Here is a 24622-nt window from a genome sequence, read left to right as displayed (position 1 = left end):
CCATATGATGGACAAAAATATTTTGTGTATTTGGTGTAATATAATTCAATTCAATTCAATTCAATACATTGTGCTCTGATTGGCTTGATTCTGTCCTCTTTTGGGAGGCCAAATAAAGCACTCTAATTTTTTAGATTGAATGAATCATTTGGTATGAGACTTCGCCTTTGACCTCTAAAGGAGAACAGGAGAACATAAAATCGCATCATATGACCCCTTTAAGGGCATTTTTGAGATAAACGTAATGCATTGATTTTCAGCAAGTCACAATTTAAGTGTATCTTAACGTATGCATGTACAAAACAAAGAGACACTATACAGGGAATGCAAAATGAACAAAAGCAAAGCTTTATCTTACAGCCATTTAAAAAGTCTTTCACAAATTACAGCATCTTTGTCTGAGAATGGCTCTTGGGTAATGTTAAGTGGACTCCCCGCCTGTAAACATTTCTCTCAAATAGCCCATTCGGAAGCGAAATACATTTATTTATCTTTTAATTCATCCGTTTATTTAATTGCCGCTTTATTTTTTGTTTATGTATGAGTAAAATCTGCATGCCTTGGGGAAAGTCGAGCGCCAAGACCGAGTGCTATTAAATGTCTGTGTTAAAAAAAAAACAGAGACGAGCCATCGAGTTTTAAATCACCTGTACAGTGAAGTGTAGACAGATGATCCTACTTCTCAATTCATGTCGTGTCCTCCAGATAGACTCTCAGTGGAATGTCTCGCTTTGATGAAATGTGTCAGGTGTGACATCTCTAATAATTTTCTGCTAATGCAAATGTTAGCGTCTGCATGGCTGTTGAGCGGATGAGTGATTTTCGGACTCAAATGTCTTATTTTAGATGACTGCAAGTAAGAAACTAGACTTGGTTGTCATTGATTTTTTTTCTGTATCATTGCTGGAAATGCTACTTTGAAATGGTAACCTCTTGACCCTTTAACCTTTTTTAATCCCCATTTAACCAAAGCAGTTTCATTAGACATGCTGTTTTGATTCTCTTATCAATGTGAGGTCACATTGATAAAGCCCTGCTCACTTACAGTCCTGCATTGCCATAGTTTCCACCCTCAGCGAGTTGTACTCTGTTCACTAGATACTATTGTCTCAAACTGTATTTATTAGATCTGAAAGCGCCCACTGTCTGTTTGTAAGGAAGTGAGGAGCTGTACAGTTACAGACATTAAAATGGTGCGTTTTTGCTCCCACCCAAATAGGGGCATTTTGGACATGCTATAATAAATGAACTTTACAGACACATTCTGGGCAGACCCGAGACTTATATTACATCTTGTAAAAAGGCCATCATATACTGTATGTGGAATGTGAATTGTTAGTGAAATGTGTATTTTGTTACAATAAAGTTTGTTTCACCCTTTTTGTCTTTGCCATCACCTGTTGTTTTAGAATGGTGAGGTTCTGTCCACTAGTTGGGAGGTAGACAGCATTTCACGTAAGTCCAGCAGCGTATTAAAAATGGAGGTGAAGCCAGAGGACAACCATGCTGTGCTACAGTGCGAGAGCGTCAATCTAGTGTCCCGTTCACCGATGTCCCTAACTCGTACCCTTACGGTTTTATGTGAGTATAAACCGTTAAAAAAGATCTTACAAGTAAGAAATATTAAAATAATACTGTAGATATCAAAATCAGGTAAAAAAGTCAATCTTAAGCTTAATGTTTGGTATCAATTTGTCACTAAAGTGATTAAATGTATTTTGGCTGTCAGACAGCCAGCCAAACAAACAGACAGGTAACAGGTAGATACAAATAGATGGATGGATGTATGGATGGATGGATGAATGGATGGATGGATGAATAGATGGATGGATGGGTGGATATCAATCTGTCATTTTCCTTATGATTACATGCATTATGACTATCAGATAGGTAGACAGACAGACAGACAAATGGACACAGACAGACAGATGGAGACAGACAGACAGACGGACACAGACAGACAGACAGACAGACAGACAGACAGACGGACACAGACATATAGAGGGACACAGTCAGACGGGCACAGACAGATGAACACAGACAGACAGACAGACGGACACAGACAGAGGGACACAGATAGACAGATGGACACAGACAGACAGACAGACGGACACAGACAGACAGACAGACAGACAGACACAGATGGATGGACACAGACGGACACAAACGGACAGACGGACTCAGTCAGACGGGCACAGACAGATGGACACAGACAGACTGACACAGACGGACACAGACAGACAGATGGACACAGACAGACAGACAGACAGACGGACACAGACAGACAGACATACAGAGATGGACACAGACAGACAGATGGACACAGACAGACAGATGGACTCAGACAGACAGACGGACGGACACAGACAGACAGACAGACAGACAGACAGACAGACAGACAGACAGACACAGATGGACACAGACAGACAGACGGACACAGACAAACAGACACAGACAGAGGGACACAGACAGACAAAGACAGACAGACAGACACAGACAGATGGACACAGACAGACAGACGGACACAGACAGACAGACAGACAGACAGACAGACAGACACAGACCGAGAGTCAGAGACAGACAGACACAGATACAGACAGACAGAGACACCGACAGACAGAGAGACAGACAGACAGAGAGACAGACAGACACAGACGGACAAAGACAGACAGACGGACACAGACAGACAGACGGACACAGACAGACGGACACAGACAGACGGACACAGACAAACAGACACAGACAGAGGGACACAGACAGACAAAGACAGACAGACAGACACAGACAGATGGACACAGACAGACAGACGGACACAGACAGACAGACAGACAGACAGACAGACACAGACAGATGGACACAGACAGACAGACACAGACGGACACAGACAGACAGACGGACACAGACAGACAGACAGACAGACAGACAGACAGACAGACACAGACAGACAGACAGACAGACAGACAGACAGACACAGACGGACACAGACAGACAGACGGACACAGACAGATGGTCACAGACAGACGGATGGACACCAACAGAGGGACACGGATAGACAGACAGACACAGACAGGCAGACAGACAGACGGACACAGACAGATGGACACAGACAGACAGAGGGACACAGATAGACAGACGGACGCAGACAGACGGACACAGACAGACACAGACAGATGGACACAGACAGACAGACACAGACAGACAGACGCAGATAGATAGACACAGATTGATAGACTGACTTTTTTGATCTGTCTATCTTAAGCCTGATCTGCAGTATCAATCTGCCTTTTTCCTCTATATGATTACATGTATTTTGACTGTCAGATAGATAGATAGATAGATAGATAGATGGATGGATGCAGATAGATAGATGCAGATAGATCAATAGTTACAGACAGATAGACAGACAGACAGACATACAGACGGATAGACGGATACAGATACAGTAGATGCAGATAGATAGATCAAAAAAGTCAACATCATTGTATCAATAGATGCAAATAGATGAATAGATGGATAAGTACAGACAGACAGACAGAGAGACAGATACAGTAGATGCAGATAGATGGATCAAAAACTCAATCTCATCGTATCTATCTGTCATTTTTCTTAAGATGATTACATGTATTATGACTGTCGGATGGATGGATGGATGGATGGATGCAGATAGATGAATAGATGGATAGGTACAGACAGACAGATGAACAGATTTGACTCCAAATGTCAAATACAAATTTAATATAACAAATTTCCTTTTATTGGAACGTTCAGTTTATTGAGAATATATCCAGCAGCACACAAAAACTGATACCAGCTGGGCGTTCATTAAATTCAAGATTTCTCAAGACATTTCTGTCTCCATTTTATTGATCAGCTGGATCATTATTTCAGTATTGTAAGAGAATCACAAGAACGGCTCTTAATGGTCTCAAATCCTTTGTGGTACGATTAACCGTACATAAAGAGCTTGCTGGGCAGATATGCTGACTGTACATTTATCTTCTCTGTGTTTCTATCATGGTAATCACTTCTCTTCACAGTTGAACCAGACACAGTCACATTACTGGGCTCGTTCGAAGCCGTGGAGGGACAGATGATAAATTTGATGTGTTACACTTCCTCCAGTAATCCGCCAGTACAGATCCGCTGGTGGCTCGGGTTCAAGGAGCTCAACCAAACTGACTACACCATCTCTGAGGTATTTTAACCTAACGCTTCATTTAGAGGCTTTCAAACTGTGGTTTGATGGTGAAAGCTATCCAAATATAAAAATGACGTAATTATAAAATGTGCATTTTTAAAAATATGTTGGTGGGTCCAAGGAAAGATACCTACTTGAGTAGGTCGCAAAATGAAACGTTTGGGAACCAATGATGTAAGCTTAGCTATGCACATTAATTTTTTTGAGTGCACAGCCTCCGTTGTGGCACAAGTTATGTGGATATTTACAGATAAACTTCAAAACATTTAAATTTAAAACAAATGAGGATTTTGTTATTATGAGAAGTGCAAAAAATATAATTGGTTTGTTTTGAAACTGGTGAGACTGTGGCAGGCCCCATAGTCTTTAAGTTATTACTCGGAAACACTGCAATAAAGGTGCCAGGTTCCCTCAGTTTTGTACGGTAGTTGTCTTGCAGCACCCGTGTTTATTTACAAATCACACCGGGTACTTGCCAGGTGAGTTCATCCTTAGAGTCATTAACAACACAAATAACCATCTCCACCACAACAGCCAAGGGCACTTGATTACAGAAATAATTCACTTTTCAATATTCTACGAAATAAACTCTGACCCGAAATAACCTCAAAATCTTTATCCAAATTCTGCTTTTATTTTAGATTCTATTAGCGACAACTAATATTCGACGAGATCTGGGGCTTTTAGTGACTCTGTTTTTTAATCTCTCGCTCGTCCTCTCCAGGGCTTGATTTGAATGAAACATAAGTGAATAAAAGCCGACTCGAGGCGCCTCTCTGCCGCACAGGACCCGCGTTCATTTAGAGCTGTTTTACATCTGATCTTTCATTTACATGACAGTGTTAATTCATGATTTTTCTTTCACTTTCCGAGTTGCTCTTTGTGACTTGTTTTTTGATAAGTTTGGCCGTTATTAACCGGCGAAGAAGCGGGTCAGCCCTCTTAGCAGGTGTCAATTAGAGCTCGACAAATGAGCAGAATTATAAAAGGTAAGAGGGGTTAGTTATGTTAATTCCAATGATCAAGGCTCCTTTGGCAAATCATTCTTGTCAGGTTACGTGCAATGATTTCAGTGGGTTAATATAAAAAGAGCTCAGATGCAAAACCCTGTTTTCTTGTAAATGAGCATTTTATATCGGATTCTATATGGATTTTGCCAACAAACCGGTACTTCTGAATGACCAAAGGAATGGATTAAGCGGATTTGAAGCGAAAGTATTTGATGAACATATAATATGGAGATAATATGGATGGAGGTGGCGTTTAGTGGCTTTAGCATCTGAGCTCTTCACAGGGCCGGCCCTGGCCAATTTGCTGCCCTAGGCAAGATTTCACCTGGTGCCCTTTAGAATCACAGAATCACAATTGTGTTCCAATCATTTTGTTCATAAACTTACACAGAAAGAAACTGCACAGCTTTGTCTTGTTTTTCTTTATTTTGAAAATATTTTGGAAACACACACAAACACACGCAGACGAACACATACACACAATACCCTGTTACTCAGGCATTTGATCTTGACATTGTTAAAATCTTGTCTTTTTTACACGTTTTAACACTGTGCATTTAACTTAAAATATTTAATTGTGTACAAGAAAACAGCTGTTATTAATGAACTACTAGTAGCATGTTGTAGTGTCTCGGGAGATTGTGCTCATTGTTAAACAGCCCTGCGGCTATACTGCACCGAAGCGGCAGTTCAAAACACAAACCCAGAACTCAGCGAACGTCAAGAACAAGAAAAAAAACAATAAGGCCAAGACGCGGGATTCAAATTACGTTACACGGACCATGTATACACTTCAATGTTTCTGGACAGAAATACCAACTTTGTCTGGTACTAATAAGCTGCACATTGGAGCGCTGGCTGCTCCCCGCGGTGCTGAAGACGCGTGATGGCACATATACACAGATATTTACGTGCAGTCTATTGGAAAGCGGAGGAGTCATTAGTTGGGTTTAGTAAAATAACGAAATTACAGCTTTTAAATAGAAGAAAAAAAGGTTTTTTGTAAAGAGATTTTTTTTAAGTTTAAAAGTGCAGAACTCTTCTCAAGGGGAAGAAAGCTATACTTTTCCCCTTACGTCCAACCTATCGGAAAGCGCAGATGAGTTGGTTGGGTTAGTAAAATAATGAAATTATAGATTTAAGTACAAAATAGTATTCATATAAAGAGAAATATTGAAATAAAAAATGCAGAACTCTTCTTAAGTGGAAGTAATAAAGTAAAATAACGAATAATAATTATATAATAACGAATAATATTTTCCAATAGGTTGCACGTAAATATCTGTGCCGCCACCAGTACTCCGTCCGAGCGCGTCTTTAGCACCGCGGCCAGCACTCCAATGCGCAGCTTATTAATACCAAACAAAGTGAACAAGTAGGTATTTCTGAGCAGAAACATTGAAATTTAAACATGGTCTGTGTAACATTATGTAAATTCCACGTCTCTGTCTGATTGTTGTTTCCATTTTCTTGTTCTTGACGTTCGCTGAATTCTGGGTTTATATTTTAAACTGCCGCTTCAGTGCAGTATAGCCACAGAGCTATTTAACAAGCACGATCTTCCGAGATACTATGCTACTAATAATTCATTAATAACTGCTGTTTTCTTGTGCAAAATATTTATATTATAAAATATATAAATATTTATAGTTAAATGTTTATATACATATATTAAAAAAATAATAATTTGGGCGCACGGACGACCCAAGGGGTCGGCGGCGCCCTTAGCATTTGCCTATTCCGCCTATGCCCAGGGCCGGCCCTGGCTCTTCATACTCTATGTCTTCTGAAGTGGAATGATACGTTTGTAAGAGATAAAACGATTAATACAGTATTTTGACCTTGTTTAGCAACACATGCCATAACCATGGAAACATACAAATTAGCTCAGCAAATTAAAATTGGCAGCACGTAGATTAACTTAAAGGGGACAGAGAATGAAAAAACACTTTTACCTTGTCTTTGTTGAATAATGGTAGTCTACCCACATTCACAAACATACAAAAAGTGCTAAACATGCTAAACATCTCAGTCTCATAGAAATTTCTCTTTTAGAAATGTCAGCCAGAAAACAGCCCAATCTGAAAAACTGATGTTTATGACATCACAGGCATCTAACTGCCCCTCCACTTTAAAATAGTTGGCTACATTTTTTGAGTGGCAGCAAAGTCAGCCAATCAGTAATGAGATTGCAAGTTAAGCCAGTAGGGGGAGCCAAATAGGTGCAAAACCACTTGTTTAAAATCCCCCACCCTAATAGAGCTATCTGAGAGAGGTTTTTAGGAAGCTTCTAAGGCATTACAGATGCAAACCAAAAAATTTTTGTCTACATGTCACATCACAGAACAAGGATAAATACTCCGTTCAATCATTCTATGTCACCTTTAAATATACACAACACACGGCTCGTATACACAGTGGCTCAGTGGATAGCCTCAAAGCAAGATGGTCCCCGGTTCGAGCCCCGGCAAGGTCAGGTGGTCTTTCTGTGTGGAGTTTGCATGTTATCCCTTTGTCAGCGTGGGTTTACTCCGTGTACTCCGGTGTCCTCCCACAGGCCAAAAACATGCAAGTTAGGCAAATTGGAGATGCCAAATTGTCCCTCCCCCAACCTGTGTATGGATCAACTTGTCTTGTGTATTGAATTAACTGGATCTCGCCATGAATATAGCCGTAGATGCTGGAATGGCGTAAAGAAATAAAGGAAGAAGAAGAAGAATACACACAGACAAAACATATACACCGATGAGCCATTACATTATGACCACCCCATCCTTAAGCAACGAGTGAAATTGGCAAACCCAACCAAGCCACATAGAGAGCAGTATATATACCACCAGCAGAGTGTTTGGTTTCCTTGGAACAATTTCAGAAACGACTTGGAAAAATGTCTTGTGGGTTGTTCACGTGCCACTGTAGTAAATTCATATCAAAAGTGGTGCACGGATGGCCAAATGACTAACTGGCATCCAGCTGAGTGTCATCTGAAGCTCGTTGATGCCAGAAGGGAGTAAAGACTGTCGGCCAGTGACAACAGTGACTGCAACACTTTTGCGTATGGGCATGCGTAGCCGACGACCCAGCCAGGTCCCCATGCTAACTGCACACCAACAATGCATGAAATGGGCCCAAGATCATTGTGATTGGGCCATGGATGGTTGAAATAAAGTTGGCTTAAGATTCAAGGTGCATCTCGTTGATGATCGAGTGCAGATACGCCGATTGCCAACAGAGGCTATGACAACCTGATAACCTGTCGGACACACACAGGCTGGGCGATGTTTTCTTGGGACACTTTAGACCCCGTTCTCACAATTTCACCATCCCTGACAGCTGTCAGTTATCTGAACAGCATTGTGGACCAAGTGCACCCATTCATGGCAACTATGTTCCCTGCCAGTGATGGCCATTACCAACATGATAATGCACCATGCGACACTGCCAGAATCATGGAGAAGTGGCTCGAACCAAACTGAACATTCAACTTGGACTAACATGTTTGCGCTACACCCATAGACTGTAAAAAAAATGGACGTAGTGTCCGTGCCGTCGCCAGCTTGGCCGCACGTCACCGCGAATCACTCGTGGAAAACCGAAAATGGGTAAAGAGAAGGGACATGGGTGAAGCTGAGGTGGCTGGTTGCTGAAACCGCGCCCGCCTAGCTCGATTCTAGTGACAACAGTGGCTGTTCACCCCTCACTCAAGTGGCCACGCCCTTAATTATGCAGAAGTTTAAGGCTTAATATAATTTAAATGGATGAGTTACAAAAAAATTCACCCCCCTCACAGTTGTCATGAAGGGCAAAATTAACTATACAGACCAAAAAACTTTTTGTACCAGGCTGTAAACATATTATATGTTACTACTGTAAAGTTGGGCATTTTAACATGGTGGTCTATGGGAATTGACTCCCTTTTGGAGCCAGCCTCAAGCGGCCAGTCGATGAATTGCAGTTTAAGTCACTTCCGTATTGGCTTCATCAAACAGATCGGAAGGTTGCCCCTTGGCTACACCCCAACCCGTCCGCAATATACAACTAGAGGACCTGCTGATGACATTATGTCACTAGATACCCCAGGAAACATATTGCCATCTTGTCAAATCAATGTTTCGCCTCATAGCTGGCTAAAGGACTCCCATACAGGATATTGGGCAGGTGGTCATAATGTAATGGCTCATCGGTGTCAGGAATGGTGGTGGATGAACCCAAGTGCAGACAGCTCTCAACTCAAAAGACTTTTATTAATAAACAAAAACTCCCTCGAGGGGGTAAACAAGACAAGAATTAAATAAAACCACGACAAGACTCCTGACGGTGTCACACAAAAACATACAATGATACCACAAAGACAAGAGACACAATGGCATTAAAATAGGGAAACTAATTAGGGGACAACAACAAACAGGTGAGGAAACTAATCATACATAATTAGAAAACAGGAGGGTAAGGTTAAGACTAAAGACAGGAGAGCACGTGCCACACATAACACATAGGTCACGTGACTCTCCACACAAACACAGAACACATATGAGGGTGTCAGGATCCTGGTACTAGAAACAAGACTAAACACATAATGACATTCAGGACCCTGACACTACCCCTCCTTTAAAGGATGCCACACGGCATCCCAACACAACAGTACATGACAAAACAATAAACAAAGTCCAACGGCCAGAAGGCCAACAGTGCCCAATGTCCGGACCCCCGAAAACAAGAAGGCGGGACAGACGGTCTCCGCCCAGGAAGTGGGCCCGGAACCCAGCACCGCTCGGCCCGCCGACCCCGAACAGGACACAGGACATGCCGTACAGGAACGCTCGCGGGGCTCACTGACCAGTGAGCATCCCGGAGCTTGCTGGCCGATCCTCTGTCGCGGGGCTCGCTGAACAGAGCTCCGTCGCGGCGACAGTCCGACGTGCAAACACTCCCACGGGATCCGCCGACCAGGAACTTCCCGCGAATCTCACCTTCCCGGCACTTATCCGCGGGGCTCACCGACCAGCACACTCCCGTGGGGCTCGTCGATCCGGATCTGTCCCGCGGAGCTCCCCGAACAGGAACACTCCCGCGAAGCTCGTCGACCAGTAGCCCTACCGAAGACGCCACCGATCAGGAACACACCCGCGGGGCTCACTGCACGGCCACAGGAACACAACGGCACAGACAACGGCAGGACGGGGCAGGACTGGACAGACAGCAGGACAAGGCAGGACTGGACAGACAGCAGGACAAGGCAGGACTGGACGGACAGGAACACACGACGAAGATGAACTGAACGAGGTAACAAAACCAAAACAGAGCTGTCTGCTGGGTTCAAGTGTGGTGGTATCATTCTGTCAGGAATGGTGGTGGATGAACCCAAGTGCAGACAGCTCTCAACTCAAAAGACTTTTATTAATAAACAAAAACTCCCTCGAGGGGGTAAACAAGACAAGAATTAAATAAAACCACGACAAGACTCCTGACGGTGTCACACAAAAACATACAATGATACCACAAAGACAAGAGACACAATGGCATTAAAATAGGGAAACTAATTAGGGGACAACAACAAACAGGTGAGGAAACTAATCATACATAATTAGAAAACAGGAGGGTAAGGTTAAGACTAAAGACAGGAGAGCACGTGCCACACATAACACATAGGTCACGTGACTCTCCACACAAACACAGAACACATATGAGGGTGTCAGGATCCTGGTACTAGAAACAAGACTAAACACATAATGACATTCAGGACCCTGACAATCGGTGTATGTGTCTTGGCAGGTATCGTAACACGTGTCGAAATACATGTCTTTATGTTGAACTTCTGTATATGACAGTATATATGTGTGTTACAGGGAGATAATGGTGGAATGACGACAATATCTAACCTGACACATAAAGTCTCACGTGAGGATAACAATCTTTCCCTCACCTGTGAGGCGTTTAACAAAGGCACTCGCTTCTCCAAGGTCCAATCAGAACCGCTCATCGTCTACTGTAAGCAATTAAACTCTTTGTGACATTTTTGTTGAGCTTTTGTTCGTCATGTTAAAGCGATTCTTTCTCAGATCCTCCTCAAAAGGTTTGGTTGGATGCTCCTCCACCGGACCGCTTCTTGCACTCAGGCACAACATTTCGTCTAGTTTGTTTCTCCACTGGTGGGAATCCCACAGGGACACTGACGTGGTTGAAGGTTTGCAGTGTGGATTTTTGCAAACATCTTTATAATCAAAATCGGAATTGATTGTTTTTTTTTTTAATTCATTGATTTACCTGTGTATAAACTGCAGAATGGCAAAGTTGTGCCGACAGCTTCGAAACAGGTATCTTCACAGCGTGGGGTGTCACGAGAGCTTCTTCTCACCCTTCAGCCCAGTGACAATCTGGCCATCTACCGATGCGACTCGTCCAACAAGGCCAAGAAAGTTATCTCTGCTCAAACGAAACTCAGGGTTCTGTGTAAGCTATTAAAATTTGCACAATAATGTGGCTTGTACAAGCAATTTCTCAAACTGTGACCCTGGATAACAAAACCAGTCATAAGTGTAAATTTTTGGTCGAGATACAACAATTTGAAAATCTGGAATCTAAATATTGAGAAAATAGCCTTTTAAAATTGTCAAAATAAGTGCTTAGCATTGCATCCACTCACAAAAATAAAAGTTTTGATATATTTACAGTATACAATTTACAAAAATCTTCATGGAACATGATCTTTACATAATCTAATGATTTTTTTGGCAAAAAAGAAAAAACAATAATTTTGACCCATATCATGTATTTCTGGCTATTGCTACAAATATACCTTAGCGACTTATCACTGATTTTGTGGTCCTATTACTGGATTTTGTTCTATAAAACAGGTAAAACTCTCATTATGTATAATAATCTAGTGTTCACTGGTTATATATGCTAATATGTATGAATGTGTCTGTGTGTATTATTATGTGACCTTGTCTAAAACCAGGCTAAAGTCTCAATCTAATAATGCGATTAGGAGCATCAAAGTTTGATTTTAGATTGATTTCAATAATTGTCATGACCTTACGCAGTCAATATTAAAGATATCAAGGTTACATTTTCAACATTATGTAGGATGATTTTACGTAATTTGATAAAAAATATTACTTTAGCTACGTTTTCTCAGACTGGGTCACTAGAATATCTACTTGAAGGGGTGTTCATAAGACTGACATGACACCTTCATAATCATGACATGACACGTGTCATGAACATGAAGGAGATATTATGCACGTTTATGACAATTGTCATCAAGTGTCGTTTGTTCAATTATGTCATTTTTAATGCAAAGATGACATTGTTTGAATTTTTTGACAAAACTGTCATAAATCTGTCATAAACATGACATAGCAGAATAATGATCAAACTTAGGAAACTACCTAGCTTTATGGGTTAACATTACATTAAACTGTCATTTAAATCTCATTAAGTGTTAATTAAAATAAAATTTTAAATACCTAAACAAAATGCAAGCGACACGTCAAAAGATTATACTCAACTTCATGTATGTGCACAATACATAAAAAACTGACAACTAACAGAACTTGTTCTTCCTCACACAGAGAGTTCTGAAATTTTCGGACATAGAAGAAAAACGAACAAAACATTTAATTAATTTAATTAAATTAATTTAATGTAATTAACTTTTTCCAGCGATATGGACCCAATTGCTTAACCCATTATTGTACTGTTTTCATTTAATTTTAGGTGAATCTGTCTCCAAATGCAATCAAATATAATTTTATCAATTTGAATTATTATTTTAATTATTATTGAATGATTGTTTTTTATTTGTTTAACACATGGAGGAAACTTAAAAAAAACATTATGAAAGGAAGAATATTTATGACATTGTTATAAAACTATTTGACTAAGTATTAACACTTAATGACATTTTAATGACAAATTGTATTTGTACCACTGTAGTTGAGGTCAAGAAAAATATTCATGATGCTGTTAAAAAAATATTTGACAGAGTATTAACACTTAATGACATTTTAATGACAAATTATATTTGTAACACTGTAGTTGAGGTCAAGAAAAATATTCATAACACTGTTATAAAAATATTTGACAGAGTATTAACACTAAATGACATTTTAATGACAAATTCAATTTGTATCACTGGTAAAAAGTGGTCAGTTATGTTGTCTTGGTAATGTCAAGTTGTCATGACAAGTTATGATGTATTGGTTAATGTCACATTGTCATAACAAAGACACTGCAAACAATGTTATCTTTGCATTAAAAATGACATAATTAAACAAATGACACTTAATGACAGTTGTCATAAATGTCCATACATTTTTCTTCATGTTCATGGCACGCGTCATGTCAGTCTTATGAACAACCTTTCGAGTAAAGGGATACTCCACTTAGTGTTAATTTCGTCAGACGAGACGAGACGAAATATGTTCGTCAACGACCTTTTTTTCCATGACTAAGACGAGACGATGACGAGACTGCACCAATGTCCAAAAACGCTGACTAAGACTAAATTAACATGCATTTTTGTTGACGAAAAAAGACGAGACTAAAATGTTTTGCATAAAATAAAAACTAAGATAAAATCTCTCTTCATTTTCGTCTACAATCGTCTCAACTACATTTTATGCAATGAGGTCATATTTAAATGTGAATTCATTCATAAAAAGACTGCGTGCTCTTATTATGAAACTGCGCGCCTGTCATAACTCCAAACGAGCTCGCACTGCTGAAGTCTCCATGCTAAGTGTTCACAATATATCATCAGTTTGCAGTTTAAGTCCACAAACGTATTACATATGAGAAATGTTGATATTTCTCTGTTGTTTCCATCGGATTTTGTATCAAATAATCTTCATATGGTTTTCAACAATTGCACACGCAGCGATTCTACTATGGAAAAGGCATCCGCGATCAGACCGCGGTCAAGCCAGCCGTGGTTTGAAAAAACACGGTCAAGCCAGCCGCGATTCAGATTCTGATGCGCGCCTACTGTGTTGTTTACGGTAATTTCGTTTGAAGGTGTCGTCATACACTGCTCCGGGCGTCTCGCTCGCTCGCTCTTTCTCTCCCTCTCTCTGTGCGCGTCGCTCGCTCCCCCCCCCCCCTCTCTCTCTCTCTGTGTGCGTGTGTCTGTGTGTGTGTGTGTGTGTGTGTGTGTGTGCGTGTGTGTGTGTTTGTGTGTGTTATGTATCTATGTGTTCACTTTCCTTACTGGGTTAAATGTCACAAAATCATGTTTCACTACTTAATTTGTTTGTTTTTTAATACTATTATTTAATAAAATATTTTTCCTGTAGATCACCTATGGTACGTCTCCTTTATATTACCCTACATTTAAACTTGTAAAATAATTATTTTTAATTTACTAAAATATAATGAAATACCAGCAAGTTTGTAATTTAACATTCCTACTTTGTGCTAAAGTGTACATGTTGTACACTACAAATATACCAATTAAAAGTATTTAACAAATTGCACAGTTGAGTACATGTTAATAAGATTATTTTAAGATTTAAAGACAAATTTATCAACGCAAAGAGTACATTTACAAAGTGTAAATTCCCTCTGCTAAAACAAACATAAGTGACATATCTTACAGTTTCTCTGAATTGCTAACCATTAGTCAAATCATGCACTCTTTTTGCAAAACTCTAAACACAAACTTTTCACTAAAACACACATTTTACACTGCAATGCACTTGCTAAACACAGGTAGGCAAAAGTTGAACACTACTACAACAAAGTTAACATCGGGTAAACACAACAACTCAACATTGTACACACTTTTTTCTAATGGTATTTTTTTTACCAATTGTGTGGATTGGAAACAGTCTGAGAGGCAGATGAAGAGTATGATAAAGAGCAGGACATCAGAAATGATGCAAATTGGCAAAATTTGCAGTTGAACTGCTGACTTTTTACAAAATACAAGTGCTGCTTAAAGTAATATTGAACACTTACTATTACTTGCAATAGTTACAGTAAAATATTCACCGAACTTAAATTATGATTACAGTAATGGAGCTTTTTAACAGTATTTGTCAAGGGTGTTGTTATATATGCAGCATAACCGAGAAATAAGCATATTTTAATGCTTTAGAAATTACATTTCTTACAAGTAGAAAAAATGGACGGTCATATCCTGTAGGGGACGTCCTATACTACATACACAGTTAAAATTGACCAACATTACTGCATAGTTTTGGAGAAACAGTTGATTTTCTTCTTTAAATGACTATAGAAATTACATTTCCTACAAGTAGAAAAAATGGATGGTCATATCCTGTAAGGGGCATACTATACTACATACAAAGTTAAAATGGACATATATTACAGCATAGTTTTGGAGAAACAGTTGATTTTCTTCTTTAAATGACTATAGAAATTACATTTCTTATAGAAAAAATGGACGGTCATATCCTGTAGGGGGCATACTATACTACATACAGTTAAAATTCACCAACATTACTGCATAGTTTTGGAGAAACAGTTGATTTTCTTCTTTAAATATCTATAGAAATGACATTTCTTACAAGTAGAATAAATGGACGGCCATATCCTGTAGGGGACATCCTATACTACATACAGTTAAAATTCACCAAAATTACTGCATAGTTTTGGAGAAACAGTTGATATTCTTCTTTAAATAGCTATAGAAATGACATTTCTTACAAGTAGAACAAACGGACCGTCATATCCTTTAGGGGGCATCCTATTATACATACACAGTTAAAATTGAACAACATTACTGCATAGTTTTGGAGAAACAGTTGATTTTCTTCTTTAAATGACTATAGAAATGACATTTCTTACAAGTAGAAAAAATGGACGGTCATATCCTGTAGGGGACGTCCTATACTAAATACACAGTTAAAATTGACCAACATTACTGCATAGTTTTGGAGAAACAGTTGATTTTCTTCTTTAAATAGCTATAGAAATGACATTTCTTACAAGTAGAAAAAATGGACGGTCATATCCTGTAGGGGACGTCCTATACTACATACACAGTTAAAATTGACCAACATTACTGCATAGTTTTGGAGAAACAGTTGATTTTCTACTTTAAATGACTATAGAAGTGACGTTTCTTACAAGTAGAAAAAATGGACGGCCACGTCCTGTAGGGGACGTCCTATACTACATACACAGTTAAAATTGAACAACATTACTGCATAGTTTTGGAGAAACAGTTGATTTTCTTCTTTAAATGACTATAGAAATGACATTTCTTACAAGTAGAAAAAATGGACGGTCATATCCTGTAGGGGACGTCCTACACTACATACACTTCCAAAATGGACATATATTACAGCATAGTTTTGGATAAACCTTTGATTTTCCACTTCAAATGACTATAAAAAATTACATTTCTTACAAGTAGAAAAAAAGGACAGCCATATCCTGCAGGGGACGTCCCACACCACACACACAGTCCAAATTGACCAAAACCACAGCATAGTTTTGGAGAAGCGGTTGATTTTCTTCTTTGAATGGCTGTGGAAATTACACTTCTTACGGGTGGAAAAAACGAACGGTCGTGTCCTGTGGGGGACGTCCTGTACTACATGTACAGTTGGAATTGACATATATTGCAGCATAGTTTTGAAGAAACAGTTGATTATCTTCTTTAAATAGCTATAGAAATGACATTTCTTACAAGTAGAAAAAACGGACGGTCATATCCTGTAGGGGACGTCCCATACTACATACACAGTTAAAATTGACCAAAATTACTGCATAGTTTTGGAGAAACAGTTGATTTTCTTCTTTAAATTACTATAGAAATGACATTTCTTACAAGTAGAAAAAGTGGACGGTCATATCCTGTAGGGGGCATCCTATTATACATACACAGTTAAAATTGACATATATTACAGCATAGTTTTGGAGAAACTGTTTATTCTCTTTTTAAAATGACTATAGAAATGACATTTCTTACAAGTAGAAAAAATGGACGGTCATATCCTGTATGGGACGTCCCAAACTACATACACGGTTAAAATGGACATATATTACAGCATAGTTTTGAAGAAACAGTTGATTTTCTTCTTTAAATGACTATAGAAATGACATTTCTTACAAGTAGAAAAAATGGACGGTCATATCCTGTAGGGGACATCCTATACTACATACACAGCTAAAATTGGCCAAAATTACTGCATAGTTTTGAAGAAACAGTTGATTTTCTTTTTTAAATAGCTATAGTAATGACATTTCTTACAACTAGAAAAAATTGACAGTCATATCCTGTAGAGGGCGTCCCATACTACATACACAGTTATAATTGACATATATCACAGCATAGTTTTGGAGAAACAATTGATTTTCTTCTTTAAATAACCATAGAAATTAGATTTTTTTACAAGTAGAAAAAATGGACGTTCATGTCCTGTGGGGGGCGTCCCATACTACATACACAATTAAAATGTACCAATATTACAGCAGCATAACTGAGAAATAAGCCATTTTTTACTTTTGATGCCTGTAGAAATTACATTTTTTACAAGTGGAAAGAATAGACGGTCATATACTGTGGGGAGCGTATCACACCACACACACTGCCACTATGGACCAAAATTACAGCAGCATTACTTAGAAATAAGCAATTTTCTAATCTAAATGGGTATAGAAATTAATTTTTTTACAAGTAGAAAAAATAGATACTTATAACCGGTAGGAGGCGTCTCGCGGTACATACAGAGTTAAAATGGACCAATATTACAGCAGCATTACTAAGAAATAAGCAATTTCTGATTTATATGGCTACAGAAAATAATTTTTTTACAAGTAGAAAAGATGAACAATCATATCCTGTAGGGGGCGTCTCACACTACATATACAGTTAAAATGAATCAATATTACAACAGAATTACTAAGAAATAAGCAATTTTCTAATTTCAATGGCTATGGAGATTGCATTTTTAGAAGTAGAAAAAATGAATGGTCATATCCTGTAGTGGGCGTCCCACACTACATACACAGCTATATGAGAACTAATATTACTGTATAATTAGGGAGAAACAGTCATTATTCTTCTTTTAATAGATATAGAGATACATTTCTTACAAGTAGAAAAATTAACATTATTTACTATGGGGGCGTTTTTTCTACTTGTAAGAACTGTCATTTCTATAGCTATTTAAATAAGAAAATCAACTGTTTCTTCAAAACTATGCAGTAATTTCGGTCAATTTTAACTGTGTATGTAGTTTGGGACGCCCCCTACAGGATATGACCGTCCGTGTTTTCTACTTGTAAGAAGTGTCAGTTCTAGAGTCATTTTAAAAAGAGAATAAACTGTTTCTCCAAAACCATGCTGCAATATATGTCAACTTCAACTGTGCATGTAGTATGGGATGCCCCCTACAGGATATGACCGTCTATTTTTTCTACTTGTAAGAAATGTCATTTCTATAGCTATTTAAAGAAGAAAATCAACTGTTTCTCCAAACCTATGCAGTAATTTTGGTCAATTTTAGCTGTGTATGTAGTATGGGACGTCCCCTACAGGATATGACCGTTCATTTTTTCTACTTGTAAGAAATGTAATTTCTATAGTCATTTAAAGTAGAAAATCAACTGTTTCTTAACTGTGCTGTAATATATGTCCATTTTAACTGTGTATGTAGTATAGGACGTCCCCTACAGGATATGACCGTCCATTTTTTCTACTTGTAAGAAATGTCATTTCTATAGCTATTTAAAGAAGAAAATCAACTGTTTCTCCAAAACTATGCAGTAATGTTGGTCAATTTTAACTGTGTATGTAGTATAGGACGTCCCCTACAGGATATGACCGTCCATTTTTTCTACTTGTAAGAAATGGCATTTCTATAGTCATTTAAAGTAGAAAATCAACTGTTTCTCCAAAACTATGCTGTAATATATGTCCATTTTAACTGTGTATTTAGTATAGGACGTCCCCTACAGGATATGACCGTCCGTTTTTTCTACTTGTAAGAAATGGCATTTCTATAGTCATTTAAAGTAGAAAATCAACTGTTTCTCCAAAACTATGCTGTAATATATGTCCATTTTAACTGTGTATTTAGTATAGGACGTCCCCTACAGGATATGACCGTCCATTTTTTCTACTTGTAAGAAATGTCATTTCTATAGCTATTTAAAGAAGAAAATCAACTGTTTCTCCAAAACTATGCAGTAATGTTGGTCAATTTTAACTGTGTATGTAGTATAGGACGTCCCCTACAGGATATGACTGTCAGTTTTTTCTACTTGTAAGAAATGTAATTTCTATAGCTATTTAAAGAAGAAAATCAACTGTTTCTCCAAAACTATCCAGTAATGTTGGTCAATTTGAACTGTGTATGTAGTATAGGACGTCCCCTACTGGATATGACTGTCAGTTTTTTCTACTTGTAAGAAATGTCATTTCTATAGTCATTTAAAGAAGAAAATCAACTGTTTCTCCAAAACTATGCAGTAATGTTGGTCAATTTTAACTGTGTATGTAGTATAGGATGCCCCTTACAGGATATGACCGTCAGTTTTTTCTACTTGTAAGAAATGTCATTTCTATAGCTGTTTAAAGAAGAAAATCAACTGTTTCTCCAAAACTATGCAGTAATGTTGGTCAATTTGAACTGTGTATGTAGTATAGGACGTCCCCTACTGGATATGACTGTCAGTTTTTTCTACTTGTAAGAAATGTCATCTCCACAGCAATTCAAAGAAGAAAATCAACTGCCTCTCCAAAACCACGCAGCAATGTTGGTCAATTTCAACTGTGCATGCAGTACTGGACGTCCCCCACAGGACACGACCGTCCATTTTTTCTACTTGTATGAAATGTCATTTCTATAGTCATTTAAAGAAGAAAATCAACTGTTTCTCCAAAACTATGCAGTAATGTTGGTCAATTTTAACTGTGTATGTAGTATAGGACGTCCCCTACAGGATATGGCCGTCCATTTTTTCTACTTGTAAGAAATGTCATTTCTATAGTCATTTAAAGTAGAAAATCAACTGTTTCTCCAAAACTATGCTGTAATATATGTCCATTTTAACTGTGTATTTAGTATAGGACGTCCCCTACAGGATATGACCGTCCATTTTTTCTACTTGTAAGAAATGTCATTTCTATAGCTATTTAAAGAAGAAAATCAACTGTTTCTCCATAACTATGCAGTGGTGTTGGTCAATTTTAACTGTGTATGTAGTATAGGACGTCCCCTACAGGATGTGACCGTCAGTTTTTTCTAGTTGTGGGAAATGTCATTTCTATAGCTATTTAAAGAAGAAAATCAACTGTTTCTCCAAAACTATCCAGTAATGTTGGTCAATTTGAACTGTGTATGTAGTATAGGACGTCCCCTACTGGATATGACTGTCAGTTTTTTCTACTTGTAAGAAATGTCATTTCTATAGTCATTTTAAAAAGAAAATAAACTGTTTCTCCAAAACTATGCAGTAATGTTGGTCAATTTTAACTGTGTATGTAGTATAGGACGTCCCCTACAGGATATGACCGTCAGTTTTTTCTACTTGTAAGAAATGTCATTTCTATAGTCATTTAAAGTAGAAAATCAACTGTTTCTCCAAAACTATGCTGTAATATATGTCCATTTTAACTGTGTATTTAGTATAGGACGTCCCCTACAGGATATGACCATCAGTTTTTTCTACTTGTAAGAGGTTTGGTTTCTGTAGTCATTTGAAGTGGAAAATCAACTGTTTCTCCAAAACCATGCTGCAATATATGTCAACTCCAACTGTATATGTAGTATAGGACGTCCCCCACAGGACATGACCATTCGTTTTTTCCACTTGTATGAAATGTCATTTCTATAGCTATTTAAAGAAGAAAATCAACTGTTTCTCCAAAACTATGCAGTAATGTTGGTCAATTTTAACTGTGTATGTATAATAGGATGCCCCCTACAGGATATGGCCGTCCATTTTTTCTACTTGTAAGAAATGTCATTTCTATAGTCATTTAAAGTAGAAAATCAACTGTCTCTCCAAAACCATGCTGCAATATATGTCAACTTCAACTGTGTATGTAGTATGGGACGTCCCCTACATGATATGAGCATCAATTTTTTCTACTTGTAAGAAATGTCATTTCTATGTTCACTTAAAGAAGTAAATCAATTGTTTCTCCAAAACCATGCAGTAATATAGATCCATTTTAACTGTGTATTTAGTTTAGGATGCCCCCCACAGGATATGACCATCCATTTTTTCTACTTGTAAAAAATGCAATTTCCATAGGCATTAAAAGTACAAAAATAATTGATTATTTCTCTGTAATGCTGCTGTAGTGTTGGTCCATTTTGGCTGTGTGTGTGGGACGCCCCCTGCAGGATGTGACCGTTCATTTTTTTCTAGTATTGGAATGTGTCACTTGTGTTTGTTTGCAGAGGGAATTTACACTTAATTTAAGTGCACTTTGTAAATGTAGTCTTTTATATTTATAGTGTACAACATGTCATGTACCCTTTTGCAACGAAATAGGAATGTTAAATACTTGCTGGTATTTCACTATATATTAGTAAAAATAATTATTTTTTATTTAAGTTTACATGCAGGGCAATACAAAGGAGACGCACCATAGGTGATCCACAGGAAAAATATTTTATATAATAATAGTGTTAAATAAATAAAAAACAGACAATTTAACAAACAACTGGTAAAGTGTGACATGATTTTGTCACATTTAACCCATCCAAGTAAGTAGTGAACACCACACAAGAGAGAGAGAGAGAGAGAGAGAGAGAGAGAGAGAGAGAGAGAGAGAGAGAGAGCGAGTGAGAGAGAGAGAAAGAGAGCGAGTGAGAGAGCGAGAGAGAGCGAGTGAGAGAGAGAGAGCGAGTGAAAGAGAGAGAGCGAGTGAGAGAGAGAACGGACGGGCGAGCGAGAGACACCCAGAGCAGTTGGCAGAAATACACAGCAACACTTATCATTAATTCACAAAGACGGACACATTCTTGGATATTACAGGCGCAAGAGATGATAAACAACATAAATGACAGCGCGTATGGGTTTAGTAGGTACAACAAATCTTCAAACGCTACGTGTGTAGAAATTACCGTAAACAACACAGTAGGCGCGCATCAGAATCTGAATCGCGGCTGGCTTGACCGTGTTTTTTCAAACCACGGCTGGCTTGACCGCGGTGCGATCAGGTCAGTAAGAGTCTCATGTGTAAAATGAGCCAACACTCATTATGATTAATATTTCACAAACAGCTAAAAAGTTTAGTGTTATGCAGCATTGTGTTGATGTTTTTGTGTCGTATTCTCGTGCACCTGTTGTCTTTAGTAACTTAGACGGCTTGTCTTTCTGATCCACATTCGCTATTTACCAACATTGTTGATGTACCTAACATTATTCAAGTATTCTGAATGTACAGTATATTGTGAGGACAAAAGCTTATTATAAGTTACTGATCGCTGTCTGGGTGCTTTCCTATCGTCCATCACTGAATAAATGGTGACGCAATTTATATGCTGAGATACGGCACTGCCATTAACAAAGTTGCATTCAACAAAAATCATTCAACAAGTGTATTTTGTCAGGTGATTATGACATTTAACCAATATTTGAGATGTGTGTAACACTATTTGACTGAAATGGTTATCAGAAATAATCTCAGAAATAATTTATTTAAAAAAAGAGACAAAAATGTTTTAACTAAAACTTGACTAAGATGTATTAAGTCTTCTTTTGACTAAAATTAGACTGAAATGACAAGACGTTTAGTTGACTAAAACTAGACTAAAATGACGGGACTTTTAGTCGACAAAAACTTGACTAAGATACCTCGAGTTGTCTTTTGACTAAAACTAGACTAAAATGATGAGACTTTTAGTCGACTAAAACTTGACTAAAACAAAAAGATATGCACAAGACTAAGACTAAGACGAAATTAAAAATAGGTGACAAAATTAACACTAACTCCACTTTCATAAAAAAAACTTCAGATTATTAAGTCTTTCTTTGTTTAGTCGAGAAGAAATTACGTTTTTTTGAGGAAAACATTCCAGGATTTTTCTACACATAGTGGACTTTAGTGGACCTCAACAGTTTACAGTTTCAATGCAGCTTCAAAGTACTCTGAACAATCCCAACCGAAGCATAAACGCCTTATCTAGTTAAACAATCCTCATTTTCGCAAAAAAAGTACTTCAAGTGTGCGTTTCACATTATGTAACCTGTGACCTTTCAACATAATAACTTAAAGGTGCTCTAAGCAAATTCACACGTTTTAGACCATACATTTTTTTTTGTTACATACAGCAAACATCTCCTCACTATCTGCTTGCTGCCTGTCCACTGATCAAACTGTAAAAAAACGCGATCTCTGTAGACAGCCCAGGCTCCACAAACTGCAATAAAAACAAAGTGGCCAATCCTACAAACAGAAACCATAACAAAGTGTTCCAGCCAATAAACGACAAGAAGGATTTGGGGATGGGGGTCGGGCGCGTTCATGAAAGCACGGAAGGGAGGGGGAGGAGTTAACTACCCTCCGTTTGTTTGAAAACAGTTCAAACATCAACAAAAAGTAACGTCACACGGATTCGCTTAGAGCGCCTTTAATACGTAAGGTCACGCTGGCGCGCCAAACGGCTAGTGTAAGATGAGAAGTTGTGGTTTCAAAGTAACATGACGATAGTTTCACTAGATAACTCAGTTGGGATCATTAAGAGCCATTTTGAAGCGGCATTGAAACTTCAGTTTTAAACTGCATTGTAAACTGTTGAGGTCCACTAAAGTCCTATATATATGGAGAAAAACTTCAACTGAACTAAGAAAGATATAAACATCTTGAGGGTGAGTAAATTATTGGGATTTTTTATGAAAGTGGAGCAATCCTTTAATATGTTCTCTCTGGTTCAGTTCCAGCTATAAGCGTGAAGATTGTGGCCAAGCAGAAAGAACTACGCAAGGGGGAAACGCTTCATCTGGAGTGCCTGGCTGGGAGCAGCAACCCTACTGCGAATATCAGCTGGAGCCTTGGCCCTGTCAAGTACCGAAACTCTCATTTAGATGAATACAAACATGCAGAAATGCACACGCAGGCCCGACTAATACTGTTTTACTTAGTCTAAAGAGTTCCCGAAGGGATTTAGCCTGCCTGTATTGAACGAGAAAATGCAGCATATCTGATTGATCTAAATCAATAGACTCCAGAGCGTTGCCCTCATTCAACACAACAAAATCTTTGTTTTACACTGCATTCAGCATCATTGATGTGCATTTCACATGAATGTTACTTTAGAAAACACAGATGGCGTGTGATACCGAAAGTGTTCAGTTAAAATGGATTACTGCTGATGCACATCTGTCCAGCTCCGCTTATATCCTCACTTTTCCAGTGCCAAAAGAGCAAAAACGAGTCTTGGTTTGCACAGTAAGGCTCGATAACGGCTTTTACTCGTATGGT

The 24622-nt window shown here is 38.3% G+C and overlaps 1 protein-coding gene across 6 annotated transcripts in view; it reads left to right on the top strand.

Moving 5' to 3' along the window:
• The window catches only part of nphs1 (NPHS1 adhesion molecule, nephrin), a 134639-nt gene that overhangs the window by 66069 nt on the left and 43948 nt on the right, over positions 1–24622 (top strand). For all 6 annotated transcript variants that reach the window (XM_055197109.2, XM_055197108.2, XM_055197107.2 and 3 more), the window contains 6 exons: positions 1410–1581; positions 4038–4195; positions 11055–11196; positions 11268–11392; positions 11490–11658; positions 24076–24205. In XM_055197109.2, the coding sequence (XP_055053084.2) occupies positions 1410–1581; positions 4038–4195; positions 11055–11196; positions 11268–11392; positions 11490–11658; positions 24076–24205 (896 nt within the window). The remainder of the gene's footprint in view (positions 1–1409; positions 1582–4037; positions 4196–11054; positions 11197–11267; positions 11393–11489; positions 11659–24075; positions 24206–24622) is intronic.

This window comes from Misgurnus anguillicaudatus, chromosome 24 (assembly GCF_027580225.2).
Source record: "Misgurnus anguillicaudatus chromosome 24, ASM2758022v2, whole genome shotgun sequence".
In the NCBI taxonomy this organism is placed as follows: Eukaryota; Metazoa; Chordata; class Actinopteri; order Cypriniformes; family Cobitidae; genus Misgurnus; species Misgurnus anguillicaudatus.
This window is presented reverse-complemented; position numbering and strand designations above follow the sequence as displayed.